Source organism: Panthera uncia (genome assembly GCF_023721935.1).
Source record: "Panthera uncia isolate 11264 chromosome A1 unlocalized genomic scaffold, Puncia_PCG_1.0 HiC_scaffold_16, whole genome shotgun sequence".
Lineage (NCBI taxonomy): Eukaryota > Metazoa > Chordata > Mammalia > Carnivora > Felidae > Panthera > Panthera uncia.
This window is the reverse complement of record NW_026057576.1, coordinates 5,517,437-5,540,939: the sequence shown is the minus strand read 5'-3', so window position 1 is coordinate 5,540,939 and position 23,503 is coordinate 5,517,437. Positions and strand designations below refer to the sequence as shown.

Sequence of the window (23,503 nt, the reverse complement as noted above, 5' to 3'; positions counted from 1 at the left end):
AATCAACGGAAAAATGGTTCATTAAAACTCTGGAGTTAGGGGTGAGGATGGGGGAGGGAGAGAAGTATGTCAAATGTTTAAAGTTAACGACAGATGAGGAAAAAAAAAGAATTTAAAATATGGAAATTACTTTTCTGAAAGTCAGTATATCAATTACAAGGAAAAATAGGAGGAAGAAAGATGAGAAATTTAAAAGCAACAAGAGAGATGTTTGTTTTCAAAACCTTAAGACCATTTTTATTTTCAGATGAGGTTAGGTAACCACAAGGCAAAATTAAAAGCAATGTAAATTAGCATATTTGTTTGGGTTTGAGGTCTCATTTGTTAACACAAACACTTTTAACTTAAAAGAACTTCTGGTAAACCAAATGTGAATTTTCAATACTACTCCTATTTATAAAAGAGGAGGAAAAAAAAATGAATGAACCCAGTGAAAGCCATTCTTCCTAAACAGACTGCTGACTGGTGTACAGATGGTAAAAACCTTCTGCTCTTGCTGAAACTTGCAGAAAAACTCTGCAGATTTTGCAGCGTTTAGAACTGCTAGCCAAATGAAATATGATTACCTCCATATGATTTATATCAACTCCAGTTAGCAGAGGTATAAGTAATCATTTCTTTAGTTATATGACTTTCTACTTGTACTTCTGAAGATATGTCAGAAATCTGTATTTGAATCAACTGCATTTTATTCATATACACAGGCACAGACCGAAAGACAAAATTATCTGAAAATATACTTCCCCAGCAAGTGTCTATAGAATTAAGCTTTTTGAAAGAGAAGAGGGCACTCTTTCATATGTGTTTAAATATACTTTGGCAGACTGCCTGGACATTTAGTTTTGATTATAATAAATTACTATTACTACTACCTATATGTTCTGATTTCTAGCCATGGTTTCTCAGAAGAGAGTAGTAAAATTAGTGTAGGCTGTCTGTTAAGGACAGTGAGGGAATTTCTTTTTATTTCTTATGGAAAGGAACAAGGCCAACTTAACATCCCCCAGTAGCACCTCCCATAGAGAAGCTCAAAAAGTATTTGACAACTCATCTTATAAAATTTCAATACGACATACTAGAGACGCAAAGAAAAACTAAAAACAAGCCAGAGGAATGAACAGAATGTTTTAAGGATGTGAGCCTTGAAGTCAATCAACCACCACATAAAGTAACTACGAAATGGGCCTCTCCTTAATTTTCAAAGAATAAAGGAACACAACAATAGAAAAGACAACGAATTTGTTCCAAGCTCTGCATTTCTAGGTTTGCCGGTGACTAAATTGTGAACTGTTTGAGAAAAACGTATTGCGTTGAAACTGTGGCCCTACCCTGTCACCAAAGCAATCCCAATGTGGAAATGGGCAACGTCGCTCTCGTCATAAATAAACTCTGACAAGTTCTCAGAGTTTTTGGAGGATTAATGGATAGTGGAAGAAGGGTATGGGATAGGGACTGTCTGGAGAAATGTACAGTTCTTTTGTATTCATTTTTTCCAAAGGGGGAATAAAAAGGTAAAGTATTAACCCTCTGAACACCCCCCAAATCAGTTTATGGTCCCATCGGAAAACAATGATACCTAAGCACCCGGTGATTGGTATAGAGCTCACAGTTAGTCCCGGGGCCCTCTGTAGGAGGCGCTGTGGGGACGAGCAGTGTGCTGGGCAGGCTTTGTAGTTGGGCCAGAACTTGGGCTGGATTTTTTTGACCTTCCCTCCTTCCTGACCTTCAGGTTATGTGCTTAACCTGTACACCTACACCACCAGTCATAGCTTTTATCATACTTATATTATCTTTGCCTATTCAATTCTTCGTCTCTTTGTCCAATTTGTTTTACCCCAGAGACTTTGAGCTCTGTTTGAAGGAAACGTCCATGATGTCTGGCTTCCTGACGCATCCCCAGTACCCAACACAGAGGACCATACACTTCCCAGAAGACTTCAGCGTGATTTTGTTGAATGAATAATTTCACATTGAAATTTTGTTAACATATTAGGTTAAAAAGAGTTGGTGGCTGGTGCATTTAAAATACATAATTTTAGGGGTGCCTGGGTGGCTCAGTTGATGAAGCGACAGGCTCTCGGTTTTGGCTCAGGTCATGATCTCCCTGGGTTGGTGAGTTCGAGCCCCTTGTGGGGGGCTCTGCCAACAGCGAGGGGCCTGTTTGGGATTCTGTCTCAAAATAAATAAACTTAAAAATACATAATTTTATGAAGCTAAAAATAACTCCCCCAAAACAATGGATTTAAGCACAATGCTTGGAGAGAGGCTTAGTGAAAAGAATGAGGTGTTCTTTGGGATGGGGGGGCGGGGGAGAAGAGGGTAGGTATTTTCCTTTCGTTTGATTTTGTTGGGGAGAGTGGAAGGATATCAACCATGTCTGAATCTGGGCCTTTACCAGGCATTCACAAGGGCCCCATGATTGTTTGAACAGCAGTGTCTTTGCCGTGAACGAAATTGCCTTGTGTTCTACAGTCGCCTCCTTGAAAGGGACCTTGGTGGTTATCGTATCCCATGGTCCACTTTAAAGACGAAGAAACTGAGGCCAAGAAAATGCAGTCATTCTTTACTGGTAGGGCTGGGCCTAGATACCAGGTCCGCTGACTTCCAGACCGTGTCGGAAGGGTCACTAGTTCTTTTAAAAATAATCACTGCCGCTTTAATAGCATCAGCACCTGTTGTTTTAGCTTCCGCAAGGGAGAAGCTATTAATTTCTCCTTCATCAAAGCCGCATTTCTGGTCTGTCTGAACCTTGTTTTCCTCTCCACTGCAGCTGTCTGCACCCGTAAGGCCAAATGGTGAACAGAGGCACCTTTCTGCTCAAATCCAGTAAATCGCCACGCCCAAATATGGAAAGAAAAAATTCGACACGGGTCATCTAGACAGTGGCCAAATTTATAATGCTTTCACCGACGTCTCTTCATTCCACCTGGCGGAGGCCTGGAGCCCACCAGGCGCAGCCCCAGGCATGCGAACGCTTTCACACACGTCCACGCTTGTGGCCCGTGACCAGCCGCGGCCAGGACGCGAGCTGCTGGAAGCTGAGACAGACACTTAATCTGAGCGGCAACTTCACCCTCTGTAAAATGGGAAGTGACTATAACCCTTCGCGGGGGAAGTCTTGAGAATCAGATGGAAGGACGAGGATCTTCAATAAGCAAGTGCAGTTTGCTTTTATTACGATTACTGCCGTTCCTGCGTTAGCAAGGCCCAGTTTGTTTGAGCCGCGTCCTTGCCCGCGCGGCCCGCCGCCCCACCGGCGTCGGAAGGTGAAGGGCTCCGGGCGTCTCGGGGCGTACCCGGGAGGAGGGAAGCCCGCGCTAGCGCGCATGCGCGCCCGGGGAGCCGCCGGCCCCTAATAAGAACGCCGTGCAGCGCCGCGGCGAGCCCAGTCGGAGCTGGCTTGGTGCCGGGCGCCGTGAGCGTGCGGGCGGCTGCCGCCCTCGGCTTCTTCCGCAGCCCGGAGGACCGAAACTTCCGTGGGAGGCTCCCATCGGTGCGCGCCCCTCCCGAGGGAAGCGGCGCCCAGGGGGAGAGGGAGAGCTGGACGGAGGCTGCCGGGCGCCCGTGGGAGCGAGCTGCAGCGGGAGAGGCGGAGCGGGGGAGCCGGGGGCGAGCCGCCCGCCTGGACCCGCGCCCGGCAGCAGCCGCGGCCGCCGCCGCGGCCGCCAGCCAGGCAGGCTCCCGGGACCGCGGCGGGGGCGCGCGGGACCGTCGCCCACGTCCTGGACGCCGGCGTGCGCCGGGAGGATCGGCCGTCCGCCCCGCTGAGGGCAGCGCTGCCCGGGCGGCGCGGCCGGAGCCATGCGGACCCAGTTCGGGGCTGCGGAGCCTGAGCGCGGCCGGCCGCTGCACTTGCTGCCCGGAGCCCTGCGCGCGCTGCCACCTTTCTGGGCCCCTTCTCGCCGCCCGAGAGGGCAGTAAAGGAGCGGAGCCGCTTCCCGACTTGCGCGCGGGACCACGAGGCCGAACCTCCGCGGCAACGACCTGGCTTCAGGTCGGCGGCGGGAGTGAGCGTCCCCTCGGGGATGCGTGCGGAGGCTCCCGTCGCGGGTGAAGCCTCCGGGGGCTGCGGGCCGGCGGCTCCGGGGCCCCTCTGACTCTGCGCCCAGAGCGTTCCATCGGCGAGAGCTCGCTCTCAAGGCAGCGCCCCCGGGGACCGGCGAGCGGCATCCCGCCCCGGCCGAGGGAGGGATGGCTTAGGACCCCTGCCCCAGCAGCCCGGCGTCGTCGGCTCCTGGACGTCGCGGCGGAGGACGAGAGGCCCGCTCGGAGAGCGCCGCGGAAGGCGTCCCAGTCCCGGCCGCCGCAGCCCCGGGAGCCTGGTCGTCGGGGCCGCGACTTCCCGGAGACCGCTCTGCGCCGTCTGCAGCCTCGCCGCCCGCGCGCAGGGTGGTGCCATGTGGGGCGGACGCCGCTCGCCCGCCGCTTCCCCTCGGAACGCCGCTTCGCTCCTGCAGCTGCTGTTGGCCGCGCTCCTGGCGGCGGGGGCGCGGGCCAGCGGCGAGTACTGCCACGGCTGGCTGGACGCGCAGGGCGTCTGGCGCATCGGCTTCCAGTGCCCCGAGCGCTTCGACGGCGGCGACGCCACCATCTGCTGCGGCAGCTGCGCGCTGCGCTACTGCTGCTCCAGCGCCGAGGCGCGCCTGGACCAGGGCGGCTGCGACAACGACCGCCAGCAGGGCGCCGGCGAGCCTGGCCGGGCGGACAAAGACGGCCCAGACGGCTCGGCAGGTAGGGCGGGCGGGTCGGAGCGCGAGAGGGGAGGAAGGTTGGCTTTGCCCGCGCGCCACGGGCCCGGGAGCCCGGAGACCCGAGAGGAGTTAGGGGCGATGGAATTTCAGAAAAGGGCTTGGACCAGGAGGTTGCGGGGGGCGGGGGGGTCTGCATCCTGGAGCAGCTCTTAACTTGTGCTAAGCTTCACTGCCCTGAGCCTCAGTTTCCCTACCTGCCCCCTAAAGAACAGCTTGGCTTGGATTTTCAGAAGCAAACCACAAACATAAGGCAGCGTGGGGGTGCAGACAGCCCCGCATTCCTCCTGGCCGGGGATCTCTGAAACCCTCTCCCATGCCTCCTGTCTCCATAGGTCTAACTTCTAGTAAGAGTGAGTGTCTTGGTGGGACCCCGGGAAACGGTGAGGGCGCCACCGCAGCGAGAGGTTTGGCGAGGGCCCTTCGTCCATAGAGGCTCCGCAGAAGGCAGGCAGCTCCTCAGGGCTTTCCCGTGGGTGATGCACTTTAACAGACCGGGGAATTCTAATCCTCTGGAACACTTGGCTGCACGGCCCGGGCCTCTCTGGTTTCTGGACAGTTCTCCTTACCACGTCAGACTTAGTAGGTGTGAGATTAAAACCGTGCCCAAGCTTGCTCTTCGTGGCTTTGGTTTTTTCAAATTAATAGTTTTTTTTTCAAGTTGCCGAAGAGAGAGCACACATCCACAAACGAATTTGATGAGTTCCACTTCCTCCATTCTTCAGAAACCTTCCAGACCACCTCCCTTGAGGGTCTCCGCCCACCTACGGGAGGGAGGATTTAGCACCAGGGTAGAGGTGGAGGTCGGATGGCAAACACAGAATGGACGTCTCCTCGGTTTTCTGCAGCTGGTTATGTTGAGGACTTTTTAGCAGCGCCCTGAGCGGGGGTTTAAGCTACCTGAGCTTTGTTTGGCACTGAGTGGCCCCTGTGTTTCCAGAACTGTCTCCTGGGCCTGGTAAGAGGCAGCTCTCTTCAGTGCTGTTCCCTTTGCAGTCAAGCATTTTATTAGCAAGCTACTCCTCTTGTCCCGCTGCCTTGAGTCTGAAGAGGGAGAACTGAGGGTAGTTCCAGAAAAGGTGCCATCTTAAAGCTCCAGCTCACTCTTGCAGGGCGTGTGACTGGGGAAGAAAGCCTTGAGAAAGGAGCCAAAGACAGAACTGCTGCCTTGATGTATCTGCTAAGTTGGGCTCATGAGTGATCTCTAAAAAGTTGGGTTGAGGGGCGCCCGGGTGGCTCAGTCGGTTAAGCATCCGACTTTGGCTCAGGTCATGATCTCACACTTTCTGGGTTCCAGCCCCGCATCGGGCTCTGTGCTGACAGCTCGGAGCCTGGAGCCTGCTTTGGATTCCGTGTCTCCCTCTGTCTGCCCCAGCTTGCGCTCTGTCTCTCTCTCAAAAATAAGCAAACATTAAAAAAAAAGTTTAGAAAAAAAAGTCGGGTTGACTTTGGACAGACCAGAAGGCGGCTGGCTTCTTGTGAGGTGGACGCCTCCTTCACTCTTTTAAATCCTTTTTCCTAAACATTCTGTTCCCCTGACTTCTGCAGTCAAAACGGTCAACATGTCTAATCGGGCTGTGCCCAGGCTTTATGGGAGCACTGCGTTCTTTACCTCTGTGTGGTTATTTACACCCCCCATGAAAAATCCTGGAAGGAAAACAATTCTTTCTCCCCAAAACTCGTTCTGTGGACTTACACTGAACTCAGCTAGTTTCTGCTGTGATGTCTGGAGTATTCTTTTTTTTTTTTTTTTTTTCTTTTGCTTTTATTTGTTTACATCCCAATTACCCATTTAGGGCTGGTATCCTAATTTAGAGAATGAGATAATTATAACGTGCATACGGAAAAGCCCAGCGTCCACTGCTGAAGAGATCATGCTGTTAGAACAGCACCCTCATCTGAAAACCCTCTGCGCTGCAAACTCTGTAGCGAGTGTTTCTACGTGCTGCCGGGGCGCGACATAAATACAGTGTTCAGCACTGAAGGTTTAGGAAGTCTTCAGAGGTCAGCCTTTGGGACCTACCTATAAAGTACGTTTTACTTAACAAGGCATCATTCCTCCAGGACTCCGTGTGGCAGTGTCTTCTAATAACACTGACTTGAGGAGTCTCAGAGCTGGGCTTCTTCCCAAGTGCTGTCCTGCACCCCTGTGCTCTAGGCTTTGCCGAGACCAGCGAGCCCTAGTCCCTGTCCTTCGGTATTTTCCAATCGAAAAGCCAAGGCGACAGGCAGGAGCCCATCAGAAAACAGATTCTCGATGACACGGGGTAGAATTCCAAAGTGGCTCTGAAGCACCGTGCAGCCTCCTGTCTCCCGATTCTCCGTCCCCGGCAGCCCGCATCTAGCTGCTGAAAGTCCTGGAGTGCCATCCCCAGAGCTTCCAAAAGATTGTTCTCAGTACAACAGTGTAAAAATGGAACTCGCTGCCAACTTGAGGCAGGCTTTTTATTTTCCGCTTGTACGTTATTTTTCAGAAGCAACCTTACTCGTTAAACACGACGCACACCGCTCCACGGTCTGCAGGCTTTCCCTGGAGTTCTTCATACAGAACCCAGTGTTGTTAACTGCGGGTGTAACTGCCCTACTCCAGCCACCCTGGCCCTGCCTGGGTCCCTTCTTGATCATGGGGGCTGCCCTTCTCCCTGGAACAGATGTCCTGTTGCTCCCAACATTTGTTCTGTTCGGTACCTTGTTTCATGCTGACCTGCACGTGTCTGGACTAGCTTCCCTTTATTGCGAGTCACGTCACCTTTCCACCATCCAGTGCCCCCGGGGGGGCCCACGGCCCAAGGACCAGCCCTCAGCGAGGCAAGTGTGTGTGGTGGTTTTTTGTATTTTGTTTTTTGTTCTTTTTTTTACCCTTCTTTGATGACCCCTGTGCCTTGTGTTACAGATTTGGAAACGGCTGTGGCTAGACCTAAGTTTTTGATTTACTTGCCTGTGAAAAAAATAACAGTTCAAGAATGGCAAGAGAAGTCTGCAAAGAACATAACTTCCAGGGGGTGTGTGTGTGGGGGGGGAACCACTCTTAAATAATTTAATTCATTTCTTTTTTAAAAATATTAAAAAACTTTTTTTTAAATGTTTATTTTTGAGAGAGAGAGAGAAAGAGAGACAGAGAGAGACAGAGTGCGAGCAGGGGAGGGGCAGAGAGAGAGAGAGAGTGGGAGACCCTCCGAGCCATCAGCACAGAGCCCGACGCAGGGCTCGAACTCACAAACCCCACAGGATCATGACCTGAGCTGAAGTCGGACACTCAACTGACTGAGCCACCCCCAGAAATTTAATTCATTTCTATGCAGATCCGACAAGTATTTCTGTTAGGGCAGACTTAAGTTCAGACAGTTCAGTTACTGTAGGAATTTTAGAAGTCTCAAAACATTCAATTCGTATTTTTGCTAAATTGGACATTCGCCTCAGTGTTGCAGTTGGTGAGCCTCAGCTGTGAACGTTAACAGTTTTGCTTTGGGGGCCGGTCCGCCTACAGGGCCCTACCGCCCTCCCTGCGTACTTGATGAGGGACCGGGCATCCTATGGGCCGCTAGAAAGTAGAGACTGGCCCAGCCTGGGTCCTTTGGGTCCGGGTATGGGCGTGGCACACTTACTCCAAGCGCTGATTTTTACTGCGTTCTTACAGTAAACGATGATCCGTTTTTTTATCCTTCAGTCCCCATCTACGTACCGTTCCTCATCGTTGGGTCCGTCTTCGTCGCCTTCATCATCTTGGGGTCACTGGTGGCAGCGTGTTGCTGCAGGTGTCTCCGGCCAAAGCAGGAGCCCCAGCAGAGCCGCGCCCCCGGAGGGAGCCGCCTGATGGAGACCATCCCCATGATCCCCAGTGCCAGCACCTCGCGAGGGTCGTCCTCCCGCCAGTCCAGCACGGCTGCCAGCTCCAGCTCCAGCGCCAACTCGGGGGCCCGGGCGCCCCCAACGAGGTCACAGACCAACTGTTGCTTGCCCGAGGGGACCATGAACAACGTGTATGTCAACATGCCCACAAATTTCTCCGTGCTGAACTGTCAGCAGGCCACCCAGATCGTGCCCCATCAAGGGCAGTTCCTGCACCCCCCCTACGTGGGGTACGCGGTGCAGCACGACTCGGGGCCTATGACTCCTGTGCCCCCCTTCCTGGACAGCCTGCAGACGGGCTACCGGAAGATCCAAGCCCCCTTCCCCCACACCAACAGCGAGCAGAAGATGTACCCAGCTGTGACCGTGTAGCTCAGGGTGCCCGCCGGGTTCCTGCACGGGACAGGAGCACGGGGAGGCCGGGGATGCGGGAAGAGTTCTCTAAGTGGAAGTCCGCCCGTGTGGCTGGTGTGGACGGCCCGATTCTCTTGGATGGCTTCGTTTGCCCCCAGCCGTACGAAAATGCCTCTTTCCACGTTAGCCTTTCTGGATGTGGTTTCGTCCCGGTGCGGGATTGATTTACGATGGGGAAAAAAGCATCATCTGGAGATGCCCGTGTTGTTGCCCGTGGTTGTGTGAGACACTTGAGGCCGTAAGGGCCCTTGAGGTACGACTGCCGGAAGGATTTTGTGAACGGACAGATTGAGGGTTTCTATTGTATCCTTGCGATTATTTCTTTTTTGTTTCTTACTGTCCAAGATCGGAATACCTGTTCCCTCCCTTTTACCTGGGTAAGAGTTTTATAAGCATCCAAGGTTCAGGGGAAGATGTAAAGACAGAATTATTATAAAAGGAGATCCAGTTCGAACTCCCTGAGCTGGGTCCTTGATCTCAGTGTTTCACAGGCACATCTTAATTTCATTGTAAAAAGATAGATATATTTTGTCTATTTTTGTGCTTTTTTTTTTTTTTGGTCTATTTTGTGCTTTTTTACCTTGTGTAGAGATCTTATTACAAAGTGATTTTCTACATTAAAAAGAGACTGAAAGAAATTGTATAGTTACTTAACTAATGACATTTCAGAACTCTGGGACTATTTTAATCTTTTAAGTAGCGGGTGGTGTAGTAATACAACCGTTCATCTCATTCCTGATCGTATCATCTAATTTTCTGACTTTATAGTGACATCTGAGAAGACGTAATTAGATGATTTTATATTGAAATCATAAGTTACCACCTGCTACTTCTCCAAGTGAGTTGGAATTTTACCGTGTGGTATGGCTTGGCATTTTGTTCTATTCGGTTTTCGGATCCCCATGTCTATATGGTACCGCGTGCGGGTAATTACTGTTATAAATGAAGATCAGCATTTCTGCCTAGATCTGATAAAACATTTTCTTGTTTTCCTATAAAAATTCAAAGAAATGCTTTACAACGATACTTCGTATAACTTCTCAGCCATAATCTGAGACTTGGGATGAAATTTAAACCACAAATACAATATACTTTGCAAATCATGAGGCTTTTCATACTCTTGTTATCAGAATGGCTTATTTTTCAGGCGGGGGGGGACTACTGAGTCAAGAGAAAAGCTTTTCAAAGAGATCTTGCCTTTCTTCCCTCACAGTTAGTTTTTGTTTTCCTCTCTCTTGTAGTCCTCAACAAGCACTGTATTCATTACTAATGTTCTGAGTTATGAAATTCAAGTGAATCTGTACTGTTTGCTTAAAAGAAGTAAGTTTAAGTACGTGCAACTGTATTTCCATCTGCTGGCACAACCAAGATTTGCAATTAAACAAACCATTTGTAAGGTATGGTCTTTCACACATTTATATTTATGTCGATAGTTTATATATCCAACTATCCATCCATTTTCTGTCTACCCTGTTTTTTGCTCAGCTCTCTCTCTGTTCTCTCTCTCTCTCTCTCTCTCATGACTGAATGATATAAAACCATTGTTGGCAATTGGTATCCACGAAGATGCTCAAAATTTTTTATAACAAAGGCAGGGGAATCCTTTTACTTATTAATAAATATTTTATGGTATGAATTCCAAGGGAGTTGGGTTTTTTTTTTTCATTTTTGTTTTACTTGGTAACTCTTCGGATGGTCTTTTAAACTTGTTAATGTGATAAAACTGCTAAAAATTATAAAGAATTGCTTTCTAGAACCAAGAGCGCACCTTTAAAAGTAATGTCTTGGAAGTTTCTGTGTACGTTCTGTGAGTATTGACACAAAAGAGAGTCTTTGGGATTACGGTATTATCAGGTTCAGGTATGTTCCACACATTGTCTTTGATGGAAGATTCTGGGTTATCTAAGAAGTAAACTTCCTAGAAGCTTGGAGGCGAAAAGGACCTCAGAGATCACTCAGCCTAGGGATTGGCAAACTTTTTTTTTTTTTTTTTTTTCCCCCCAGAAAGAGCCAGAGAGTAAATCCTTTAGGCTTTGCACACCAGATGGCCTCTACCAACTATTCAACTCTGCCACTGTCACAAAACAGCAGAGGAGTATGGCCATGTTCCAATAAAACCTCACTGATGGACACCGAAGTTTGAATTTCATACGATTTTCACATGTCACAAAATACTTGATTTTGTTTTTTTTCTCAATAACTTCTAAGTGTAAAAACCATTCTAAACTTTCAGGCCGTAAAAATGAGGCAGTTGGTCTTAGCTCACCAACCCCTAATCTAGTCCATCCTTACCTGATGCAGGAAGGAGTCCCTTTATGACATTTTTAACAGCCTTTTTTTTTTTTAAAAACATACAGTGCCAGCTTCTCTAAAATTGTGTAACTTTTCCTTCCTTTCTACATCGTACTAAATATGATTAAAGCAAAAATGCGCTTTAATAAACGAAATGAGTTCTTCACTTAGTGCTCTCTGGTCTTCCCCCAAATATAAATAATATCATTGGACGCACACACAGATCTTTTCAATTTTGATAAAAACTAGAGACATTTAGCTGTCAAAGTAAAAGGTTCAGATACCTTGTTTAAGGATACCTTCCTTACTGGAATGAAATCGGAATCTGTAAGGTGTAATTTGCACCCAGGAGAACTATTTTAAAGTTGTGCTGGGGAAAAAAGAAAAAAGCAGTTACAGATAGGAAAATAGTTCGCTGCTGTACATTTTCTTCTGTATGTAAACCTTCAGCGTTGAGTCATGATGGCTCTGGGGACTGTATCCCTGTATCCCTCTGTGTGGGAAGGTCAGACCCTCTGATTGTAAGGAGGAAGAAATGAACCAGCTCTTTCTGTCCATTGAAGGGCCAGGAAACTACTCATCTCCTATCATTCCTGCTATGGCTGGAAAAGTTACAATTTAACAATAATGTCAACATCCAGAGTGGCTAGAAGACGGCTGAGACAAATGCAAGTGGGTTTGGCGTATTTCCTCGGCCATACTCCCCGCTTCAGGCTAGCACTCCACTTCTGATTATGATCCTAGATGCTTGACTAGTATTTCATAGTGAAATACCTTGTGAAATACTAGTATCTCATAGTGAATTTATCTTGAGCTCTTTTTTTCTCAGGCTTGCACAACTTCGCGAATTCTATGATCTTTTCTCCTTATTTTGATACAAATTAGAATTTAAGTTTCCATCAGAAGTATTTCCTGGGGAGCCTTTCCGTCTGGCGGCAGCCATCAGTTCAAAGGGAGTTTATATGTCAGTGTTTAAATGCTGTTTGGTATAATAGGTGTAAAATAAATTCTGTAAAAGTGGAAAAAAAAAAAAAGATTTCCTGGGGAAACCTTGAAAATTGGAACAAAGCTGGGGAGGAAAAGTCAGGGCGGATGTCCCCAAGTAGACTGGACCCAGGGGAGAAAAATTAAAGTGGTGCTAACAGTTGGGACAGCGAAGGGTTTGGCCCCCGCCTCGTGACAGCACTCGCACGTACTCCTGGATTGTGGTAAAGGCTCTGTTTCCCGCAAATTCACATTATGTCTGCCACACGTCTTCTCCGTGAGTCACCCAAGTCATTTAAATGAATACACAGAATGCTAGCTTTTAGTTGCTTAATTAAGCCTTTTAAGTGCTTAAAAGGGATGCGCTTGTTTCTGTTTAAGGGCCTTCAGAATCAAGACTTCCCACTAACTTAGCCCGGGCCTCCTCCCGTCCAAACTGCAGCATTAGGATGTGCAGTGTGTATTCGCCTGCACTGTCCACCGCAGGCCTCGACTCGAGGTATGTGCTTGGCGAAGCTTGGCGCAGTTTGGGGAGAGGGGTTACGACGGGCAGGCCCAGACATCTGACGAACCCCGTCAGTCATCAGGATGGAAAACAAGCAGCCCGGGAACCGGGCCGGCCCTACTAGATCTTGCTGAGTTGCCGCTAAGTAAATAATGTAAGGGTTGAGGGGACTTTCTAGGATTTTAAAACATGCGATCACTTCCCCATTCTGCTGATTTCCCTTGCCTCTTGAGTAGGACACAAAGAAAGCGCGTGAGCGAGCCTTATAATCTCGAGTGGAGGAAGCTCAAGGCAGGGGGTGGTGGTGGCTGTGGCTTTGACAACCCAGGGAAGTGTGTGGGCTCCCTGGGGCCTGCCCAGGGAAGGGCCTGGGAGCCCGGGGAGTGGGTCTGAACTTTTAGACCCAACTTTTAGAGCTTTATTTTTTTAATTAATTTATTTATTTTTTTATTTTTCAATATATGAAATTTATTGTCAAATTGGTTTCCATACAACACCCAGTGCTCATCCCAAAAGGTGCCCTCCTCAATACCCATCACCCACCCTCCCCTCCCTCCCACCCCCCATCAACCCTCAGTTTGTTCTCAGTTTTTAAGAGGGAGAGCCCCTTTCCTTTTTAAAAGGAGCAGCCTAAATATTGCCAGGAGGAATAAATCATGCATGCAAATGAGAACACCATTTCTCATCACTCAACCTTAATCCTCCTTTTCTTTTCCTTCTTATTTGGTAGAGCCGTGAGGACATTTCCACCCTGCTACCCCTCACCCTTTCTCTCTGGTTTTTTTTTTTTTTTTTTTTTTTTTTTTTTTAAGAGCCGGAGATCAGCTATTTTCATTCAGCCCATTCATTCCAAGATACTTACACAGAAAATTTCTTTGCCTTCTGAAATGGTTTTCTTAATTGAAAACATGCATGTTACTGTGCTTCAAGTGCCTTGAAGAGGTTGAGTCAGTGAGAGATGACAAAGGGTTAGAAATTATTACCTCTTTTCCTGAAAACTGAAGATGGGCTAGGTAAACAGTTCTTACGTAGTGCATGATTTGCCCTTGATTTTCTTTGCCCTCTGTTCTTCTTGGATAGAATCCTTTATCAGTGAAAATGGAAGAATAAACCCCTAGAGACACGGTTACTCCTGTCCAAGATGTTCAGTATTTTTGACTATTCACTATAACCCCACAGCAACCGGGACAGAATAACTTTGAGATAAAATTACAGTTTTATGGAGGGAGGTGGCTGTGTGGGGTCATTGTGCCTTTCACAGTTAAAGCTTCAGAATGCCTCCGACATTTACACCCCCAATCGAAGGAACTGGACTCAAGTCAAGAATGGGAAGTTTAAGGGCACCTGGGTGGCTCAGTCAGTTAAGCAACTGACTCTTGATTTTGGCTCAGGCCATGATCTTACGGTTTGTGGATGGAACCCCAAGTCGGTCTCCACACTGACAGCACGGAGCCTGCTTAGGACTCTCTCCCCCTCTCTCTGTCCCTCCCGCAACTTTCTCTCTCTCTCTCTCTCAAAATAAATAAATTAAAAAAAATAAGAAAGCTTTTAAACGAGGGATGATAAAGGGGGTAAACAGTTTATGGTGGCGGCCTTAAGACTGATTTCAAACATCAAACTTGCATCTTGGTTTCAACCATCTTGAAATGTAGGTCTTTTCATTTCGAAAAATCATAGGTTACACAAGACATTATTTACTGAGGAGACATAACAGCTGTAGAAGACTGATTGCCATCTGTAACATGTATATAAAATTACCACATGTGTGTATACATACGTGTACAGAATGATCACAGGAAAATCTGAAACAGAAATAACTTATTATGTGAGGCTATCTCATCCGAGACTCTGTTCTCAATTCTTGACTGTTTTTTTTTAAACTGGAGCTGGTTTGCAGCGCTCAGCTTTCCTTGTCTCAGCCAGAACTGGTTCTGTCGAACTTCCTCTGGAGTCGAGTCGGACGGACCTATGTTAGAATCCACCTCTAACACCAATGGTGAGTGTTCACGTCTCTGAGCTCAAGCGTGCCTTCTGGAACAGGAGATCCACCACACCCACCTCCTAGGGTCGGTGCGGAGATAAAGAATATAACAGAGTGGCATCTACGAGGTGTTTATAATACACATATAATTTAATTTCTTTTCAGATATTTTCAACCTGCCTGATAAAAATACATAATTTATATTGACAAAATATGTCAACTACAGAGAGATGGATCGTTATAACAGAACTATGTTAGATTTTCCTTATTTTTGTTTCAATAACCAGTTTTATCTGGGTTAGTCTATATTTCTAATGGTTTTAGGTTGCCCAAGAGACGTGCACAGAACTGGCTTTCTCTGAGCCTCGAATCAGTACCGTTCTCTGTAATGCCCTAAGTGGCCTGTCTTAGTTCTCTGTGCTGTTGCTTTGTAAATTCACAGGCTTTCTCTCCTCCCTATATGTCTGCTGTGTTTAGCTACACCTACAGAACCTTTCTAGTCTGCCAGTTGGCATCTCTCTGTACCAACTGGGGTCCGGTCAGGAACACAAATTGAATCATTTTAATTTTCCACTGAATTATAACCGACACGCAGCAAAGGACACAAATCTTAAATGTACAACTCAATAAACTCTCATCAAGGTCGAGAGAGACAGAATCCTGCCGAGAGTTCCCCTCAAGGGGAAGGGCTCCTCTGATCTCTATCACCATACGTTAGCTTTGCCTGGTTTTGAACTTCGTAACAATGGAATCACACGCTTCCCTCCCTCACTGTTATGACTGATGTTGAATGGAGCCCCAGTTCCTTTTCATCGCTGCGTAGTATTTCGTCATATAGAAATACCATACGTACACTGTATTTATCCACTCTACTGTTGACAGACATTTGGGTTACTCTCCATTTGGGGCGGTTAGGAACGTTTTAAAGGTGTTTTGGTGAACACGAGCCCTCAGCCCTCTTGTGTGGAGTTTCAGAACAGGAAGTGCTGTGTCATAGGAGACATATGGATGTTTGCCTTAGATACGAGCAGTGTCATACCAGTTATTTTTAACAGAGAAGTTGTGAAAGGAATTGGTTAAACAGGTGCTAGGGCACTGAAAGAGCAAAAGGGGAAACTGAGGCAATGCGGAGCTGATGATTGCCTGAGGCAGTTACTATCCCTAAGGCCAAAGGAGCAAAGGGAAGAAGTTGGGGGTATTAGAATCCAGGGCTTGAAGGAAGGGCCCTGTCCGCTCAGAGAGGCAGCACTTGCTGACCGGTACCCCCGGGGACACAATGCAGCCCATTCTGGGAATGCCAGTTAAAAAAAATTTTTTTTAATATTTATTTACGAGAGACAGAGAGAGACACATCATGAGCAAGAGAAGGACCGAGAGAGGGAGACACAGAATCTGAAGCAGGCTCCAGGCTCCGAGCTGTCCGCACAGAGCCCGACATGGGACTCGAACCCATGAACCATGAGATCATGACCTGACCTGAAGCTGGGTGCTTAACTGACTGAGCCACCCAGGTGCCCCAGGAAATGCCAATTTTTTTTTTTTTAAAGCTGGAAACTGGTGCTGTATCTGTGGTCACAGACAAGGCAGTGGACGGGCAGGTCTTTGCCCTTCTGCTCCCCCAACCTTTCAGGCTCCCTCTAGCGCCCCCTGTTGGCAGAGCCTAGTATGGCCAGTGGGCAAAGGGTAAGGGGTGCGGCCGCCCCCCAGAGCATCGGATGGCAGCATTGGAAGGGAGGGGGCAGAAGTCAGGAACCGGCATCTTTCAAGCTGACACTATGCCTTGTAGCTGGATAACTCTTAGGATTTTCCTCATCTTTCTGACATGGATGTTGCAAATGTATTCATCTACTTAGGACAGCTGTGTATCAAGTCGGTGACTGAACTCAGAGTGCTTCATACGTCTCATTTCAAGGCAAAAATAGAAACTAAACGTTCCATGGGAGTTGGGTTTAACAGCGTTCCCTGGACAGCTGCATTTTCTGGGGACTTTGCAGTCGTCTTTTGCATGGTCCTTTGACGTAAAGGATGGGCTTGGGAGGAGGTGCGAGTTGTTTCCGAATCCCTCTTCCATCCCTGACAAGTAGGTAGCAAGTCAGGAAGCCTCGTGGAACCTCAGTTGGCTAAGATGAGACTCATTGTGTCATCCACCCACAGGGCAGTTGTGCAGATTAAGTGACATAATGCTACAGGGCCGGCCACCTCAGCTTTCTCCCGAGGTGGTGTTGGTTCTATAGGCTATTTCCAGCAGCTCTGGTTTTATGTAAGTAGGGTTTTTTGGTTACATTTTAAACTATCTTTAAAACCTCATCTAGGGGCGCCTGGGTGGCTCAGTTGGTTAAGTGTCTGACTTCAGCTTAGGTCATGATTTCACAGTTCATGGGTTCGAGCCCCGTGTCGGACTCTGGGCTGACAGCTCGGAGCCTGGAGCCTGCTTCGGATTCTGTGTCTCCCTCTCTCTCTGCCCCCCCCCCCCCCCCCACCCCACCACCACTCATGCTCTGTCTCTCTCAAAAAAAATGAATAAACATTAAAAAAAATTTTAAAAAAACCCACCTCATCTAGCCACATTCTACTGGGATCCTTTGTCGTTCCTCTGTTTTTCATGTCATCCAATAACCCTGAGAGACTGGGCTATAAGAACTGAGAGCAGTAGAGATTAGGGAGGGGACAGTGCTACTCTCTGCTCCTTGCACACATGCTGGGTGTAATTCCTCTTTGTTCCCTGTTCCCACAGCACTTGCTGGTACCCTTGTGTCATGCTGCCCGGGGCCATGTTGAATTGTGTACATGTCCCCTTAGCGAGTTTCTCAAGGATAGACACCAAGACTTCTACAGCTCTAAATGACTCCTCAGCACCCAGCACAATGCCTGCACACAGTGCACATGCTGTTAACACTTGCGGAGGTAGAAAAAATATTTGGCCATAAAGATGTTAAGTATTTCAAAAGGAATTGAATGAGCTGAATCCTCCTTAGGCCAAGGCAACGCCCTACTTCTTGAAAAGGAGCATCCAATATAGCTTGACTTTATCTGGAGTGGCACACAGATTCTTCTTTGCTTACAAAAAATTTCAAATGGCCATTCAGTTAACAATACCGGAGACAGAATAGAATGTTGGTCCTGTTGGCTTTGTTCTTGGACCCATGGTGACCTCTGTGAGAATGATATTTGCAGCTTCTGTCTAGACTTTGGTCACAGGTTGACTCGAAATATTTGGTCCAACATAACTATGTGAGGATGGCAAAAGTTTGAAATCACTGGAATCATCTTAAAACCATTTCTCCTGACAATAAATTGGAAGGCGGAGAGTAATCTGGGGTGATCACTCTTCGTTTATTTTTTATTAGTTTTCATTTTCTTTTCTTTTTTAAGCCAGCACAATACCTCTGTATTAATTTTAAGAAATTGTATGTCTAACGCAAGATGTACTGGGACACAAAGATCCTTTGTTGACTAAGGGTCGGTATTCGTTCAGCAGTCTTTTCCTGAGAAGTGTCAGAAGCTCATTTGATTCACCGACTTCTCTTTTTCACAACGTGGTTATATAAACACTGGGCTTGACCAGTCGTATTGAAGCCCACATCCGTCTCTACGATTACTAGAAAATGAGTCAGGACTGTGTTAGGACGTCACGGCGGTAAGTCACTTTGGAGGGCACTGTAGGCGGTGGTGTTCGATGCGTGTCAGTGGCCTTTGGTTTGCTGTAGAGTGAGGAGCCCCACGTGGACATCGTCCACAGAGCACGTGACTTCTGAAGGGCACGCGTCTCTCCCCACACGTTAGGCTTGCTGAAGTCACTCCTAGATCTCCATCTTCCAGCCTCCAGAACTATGAGAAATAAATATCCGTCGCTTCTAAGCCCCCCCAGTCGATGGTAGTCTTGCTGTAGCGGCCCAAGCTAAGACACCATCTATGCTGCAGAACCCGGTGTCGGATTATACGTTCTTTTGTTTGCGGTCCGTCTCTCCCACTGGGATGTCAGCTCCGTGAGGCCGGGACTCGGTGTGGTTGTCCACTGCGTCTCGACACACCCCCCACCTGTGTTGGGAAACGGCTCGGATTCCGAAGGGCCGTGAGAAAGGGCGTCTGAGAGCCCTCCCAGCTGCAGCTGCCTGGGATGGGCAGAGTTCAAGATCATTAGCCGGCCTTGCTTGGTGTCAGCCAGGGCAGGAGTACACCTGACCTGGGCCGCCCAGTGCTCTCCCACCTCCGCCGGCCGCTGGAGGCCCTTCTTTGGGAGCGGGGGCCTCGGCCTTTCAGCAGTAAAGTCCCCAGGTTCTCAAACGTCCGGCTGTCTGGTCAGGTGGGCCGGTAGAGCCCCGCCAACATCTCCCTTTAGCACACACGGTTGCCCGCTTTTCTCTTGTCTCCTCGCGTGAGGACCGCGTCAAGCCCTCGTACCCTTCCCGTGGCATCGTCTCCCCCGCTTTGCTACGTTCTCAAGTTTGAGAAGGGAGTTTCTTCTTTAGCGCTCATGTCTGTCTGTGTCCGCTCCATCTTCTCCCGCAGAGCTGAGGGGCGCGCGTGATCGCGCACGCGTGAGCTTCGCGCACACAGGCCCAGGGGCCTCCTGCACGTGCGAGTGGGTCTCCCTCGTGCAGGGGGCGTGTGGCGCACCCTCAGCTCCCAGCTCCTGGGGACCTGCCGTCGGCAGCCAGCCCACGGGGGCTCTTCACCACGTAGACCGGAAAGTGAGATTCCGTTCAAACATTCTCCAGCGCAAGTATTAAAGAAATTCACTTAGACGTGGTTTCTTTTACCGCTGCGTAAGGGTCTCCCCGAGCCCCACTATTCTCCCCTCCGTGCAGTTTTAAATGCAATAGTAAACCGAATCCAAGGGCTACTCCTGCAGCCATCTTTGGAAGTGATTTGCAGGCAGCTTGCTTAAGGACATCGGGAAGGGGGGAGAAATGACATTAACAGCTTTGCTCGTGACTAAAGGGCTGTTCTACTTCGGCTCACAGCAGCTACTCACACACACCCCCCCCCCCCCCCCCCCCCCCCCCCACTCAAGGCTATTTGGAAAGCAACGGTGACAACCACGGGGCCCCCAGCCACGGGCAAGGTGTGTTAGGTCAGCACAAGAGTTTTAAGTCAAATGAGACTTAAGATACGCACAACCGCTATTTTGAAAGTCGGGAGAAAAATCCGTAAGGTTCTCGGCAGTTAGACTATTTCAGATCAAAACACATTTTCTTTAGAGCTGCGGAGAGAGTACAGGTAGCATTCAATGTCAACAAGGCTAATAGCAATTACATAGAAACCGCTGGGACAGACCCTGCCCATTCAGGGCTCAGCCAAAGTCGTGGCGCTAAGGGCCCCTGTGCACCTTGCTTTCGGCTTCCATCGCTCTGCAATCTAAAGTCAAGGACAGTGCGGTGCCAGAAGAGGCCAACAGTTGAAGGCGGAGTTTGGGGCCCACCCGCAAGAACTGTGAGTCGTTTTATTTATGTGTATGGCCTACTTTCGATAAGTGAAAGCCTAATGATTGTGAACTGGACCGTGTTTGTTTGGTGCTTCTCGCCTTGGCATGTGCTCCTTCTGGGAAAAAATAAAGTCCCAGACCGCATCCACAGTCCCCGTTACGACAACGGCTTGCTTGTCTTTTCAACAGTTGCTGGCAAGTTCCCTTGAAAGATGCATACGTGGAACAGAACGTAGGCAGAAAGAGAAAGATTAGAGGCTGGAGTGGGCTTCTGTCATGGGCCCTGCTGCTTTGATACACGTTTCAATCCCTCACGTTCTATACGTCTCTTACACAAACACGTTGAAAATAAACAGAATCTGAATGATTTTTCAAAGTGGCCTGAGTCTTTTCCAGAGGGAAAACTATGCCAAAGAGTAGTGCTGTAGGCAGAAATGTAGGGTCTGGAAGCTGTCTTCAGCTGCTAATGGCCTCTCAATGATGCAAGTTTCTTCTGGTGAGCCAAGTGAGGGACGGCATTTCAAAAAAAAAAAAAAAAAAAAAAAAAAATCGCCGTAGCAGCAAAGGCAGATTTTGTAGAACCAACCAAGCGCACACGGCAAAGGTTTGGAATGGAACACTTTGCTATTGATCGTATTAAACCATTTTCAGTTTTGCGTGATTTACGAAAAATAAGGCTGGGCCTGTGTACAGCAGGCCATTCTGGCCAGAGCTCTGCCTGGAATGAGGCCCAGCCTCCTGTCCCTGCCCAAGCCTGGGGATGTGGCCACCAAGGTCGTGACTGGCCAAACTCAGTTCTAACAAAACTATCTGGGAGGAATCGGAGGCAACCGTGGGGATCTGTAGTAAATCTGAAGTGGGCAGGTAGGAGATTTTGGAGTTCCAGACTTAAGCCTCTGCAGGCTTTGTGGCCTTTCTGTCCTCCGCCCCCAGAGTCTGTCCTCACTGCATATGAGTCAAGTGCAGAGCTGCCCACACAGAGCCAGGCAGGCAGGCGATGAACCAGAGCCTGAGGCTGGTTTCCGGGGAAGAAGGCCCCTGTCTCCATGCTTCCAAGGTCAATGTCTGGGCCCTCTAGCTCCCACTTTACCCCAGGTTCAGTGTGGCCTCTGCTGTGTGACTTGTGCATCTCAGGGAACCCCAAGGTCGTGGATGTTTACCTAAACGTGGCTTGGTGAGCCTACAGGGAACGGGCAGGTGTCTCCTTACTCTCCGTAAAATAATGTAAGGGAGAAAAAACTTCCTTCTACCCTCTTAGGTTCTGTGGCTGGCCTACGAATTTAACTGACACAAGACAGACTAACAGGAGAAAAGCATACACATTTATTTAATATTTTTACGTGTATATGGGAATCTTCAGAAGAAAACTGAAGACCCCAAGAAGCCATTAGGCCCAGACACTTACATACCTTTTACACAAAGAAAGCTAAATTGTGGACATGTGACTGGACAAAGAGGCTTGCAGTATAGGGGCAGTAGACAGGGAAACCAACATATGGGGGGAGCCAGTGGAAGGTCGGGGTTATTCTAGGAGGTTTGTTTGTACAGATCCATTCCGGCGTCGACCCCCAGTCCCCAGTGATAAGAACATTCTTCTCCTCCCAGTGCAGGGAGGCTACCTTTCTCATTGGCGATGCTGTGACCTGCCTTTGGGTAGAAGGGGGAGGTCACAGAGCCCTTCCTGCACCTGCTGTTTCTCAATGGCCTTCAGCTCAAATAGTCAACGTGCCGAGGCGGCATGCTTTGGGATGGCGTGTTCAACGACGGGGCTGTAATTTCATGCTTGACAACAGACTTTGAACGTTTCACACCTCAGTTTGCAGGGAAACTGAGATAAACCAAGGAAAGTACAGGAATGGATGGGAGAAGTCCCTCTATGTACAATTCTCTCCATTGTGTGATCAGTCCAAACTCCGTGTGGCCTCTTGGACCCTCTTCTCATAAAAGGGACCTGGACTCACAGAGCTCACGTTAATCTACAATTCAGATTCTTCTGTGCTCCTGCCATAGAACAGGGTTTCCTTGACCATCAGCTCTTGAGGCAGAACATATACATCGCCCGCACCTGCAGACAAAACCTCTGTGTTATTGTCCCAAGTCCCTATGGCAGTAACTGCTTATTAGTGGGAGAGAAAATTCCAAAATAAATCACGGCCCAATCATTTACTTTAACAAAAGATTTATTTGAAACAGGTTTGTGCAGACATATACCAGTCAACAGGATTGATCAAAGCCACAAATCACTACATTTTCCAAAACCTCTAAAAATACAAGTAAATGCCCTTCATTTGTATTCACTCCAGGAGGGAACCCGGCTCGGCTATAATGTGCTGCTGTAATTTAACAACCAGAGGACATTAATAGGACGTGAAAATGGTAACACTTCTAGAGGGAGGGAACAAAAAAACCCCACACTCCACAGACGCGCTCGCTACTCTGCTGGGAGCCAATTAAACGTGCCCCCACAGCCCCGCTTCCCTCTGTATAACCAGATTAAAACCTCCCTGTCGCAAACAATATTTAGGCAATCTGAGCACAGATGTGACAGCAGACAGGAGGGCACGTGGCTTTGCCTGCATGAAAAAGACACCACAAGGATGCTACATTCAAACAGCAATTCAGGGACCTGCGGGAACGATGATGCACAGGCAGGCTGTAGACCCGGCTGCTCCTGGCAGGCCCGGGGATGGGAGGGTGGGGGGGTGGGGGGTAGGGGGTAGGGCGCCACCCCTGCAGCTGGCTGGGTGGCAGCTGGTAGCAAGGCCCCTGCAGAGGGCGGCCCCTGGGGAAGCAGCGGGGGTGCTTCTGAACTCAGCGATCATTGGTAACATGGGAGAAGGAAGGTGGAGGAATGCACGTGTCAGCACACACGCTGATTTTATTAATGAAAAACCCGGAAAGTATCTACCGGTGCAGGGACCTTGTGGGAAGGAGAGAAACCCTATGACAGGGCAGATTTTCTTTTTCCATTTTGAAATCGGTGCTCGATGAGCCACCCTGTAGTTGCTTGGCGACCTTTAGGGAGATGACTGAATCGAATCCCACTGGAGGTGGGTTCACATCCTCACCTTCAGGCTTTCCGCCTCCTTCTGGCCCCTTCTCTGCCACACAGAAGAGCTTGCCTATAAAAGGCTCTTGATCAGCTCTCTTGACCCCTCGGTTTCCTGGGCAGGGTTATTTGGATAGTGCTGTTACCTCAACTTTCTTCTTCCTTTTTCTGTCATAAATCAAAGCCACCTGACGTGTAGTTCCTGACTTTTAAAAGGAACAGGTCTCCTTTCTTTCTTTAGCCAGGTCAGAAGAAA

At 48.6% G+C, this 23,503-nt stretch overlaps 1 protein-coding gene across 1 annotated transcript; it reads left to right on the top strand.

Annotated features, from left to right (window-relative positions):
- The first annotated feature begins 4,301 nt into the window (after positions 1 to 4,301).
- Positions 4,302 to 9,070, top strand: SHISA2 (shisa family member 2). The gene is made up of 2 exons (XM_049646739.1): positions 4,302 to 4,731; positions 8,416 to 9,070. Exons 1-2 carry the CDS (start codon positions 4,398 to 4,400, stop codon positions 8,967 to 8,969), a joined length of 888 nt encoding a protein of 295 aa, XP_049502696.1. The 5' UTR covers positions 4,302 to 4,397; the 3' UTR covers positions 8,970 to 9,070.
- The last annotated feature ends 14,433 nt before the right edge of the window (positions 9,071 to 23,503 follow it).

Coding starts and splice junctions, on each gene's coding strand:
- SHISA2 (XM_049646739.1), top strand. CDS start 4,398: ATGTGGGGCGGACGCCGCTCGCCCGCCGCTTCCCCTCGGAACGCCGCT. Junction 4,732..8,415: donor CGGCCCAGACGGCTCGGCAG/GTAGGGCGGGCG, acceptor TTTATCCTTCAG/TCCCCATCTACGTACCGTTC.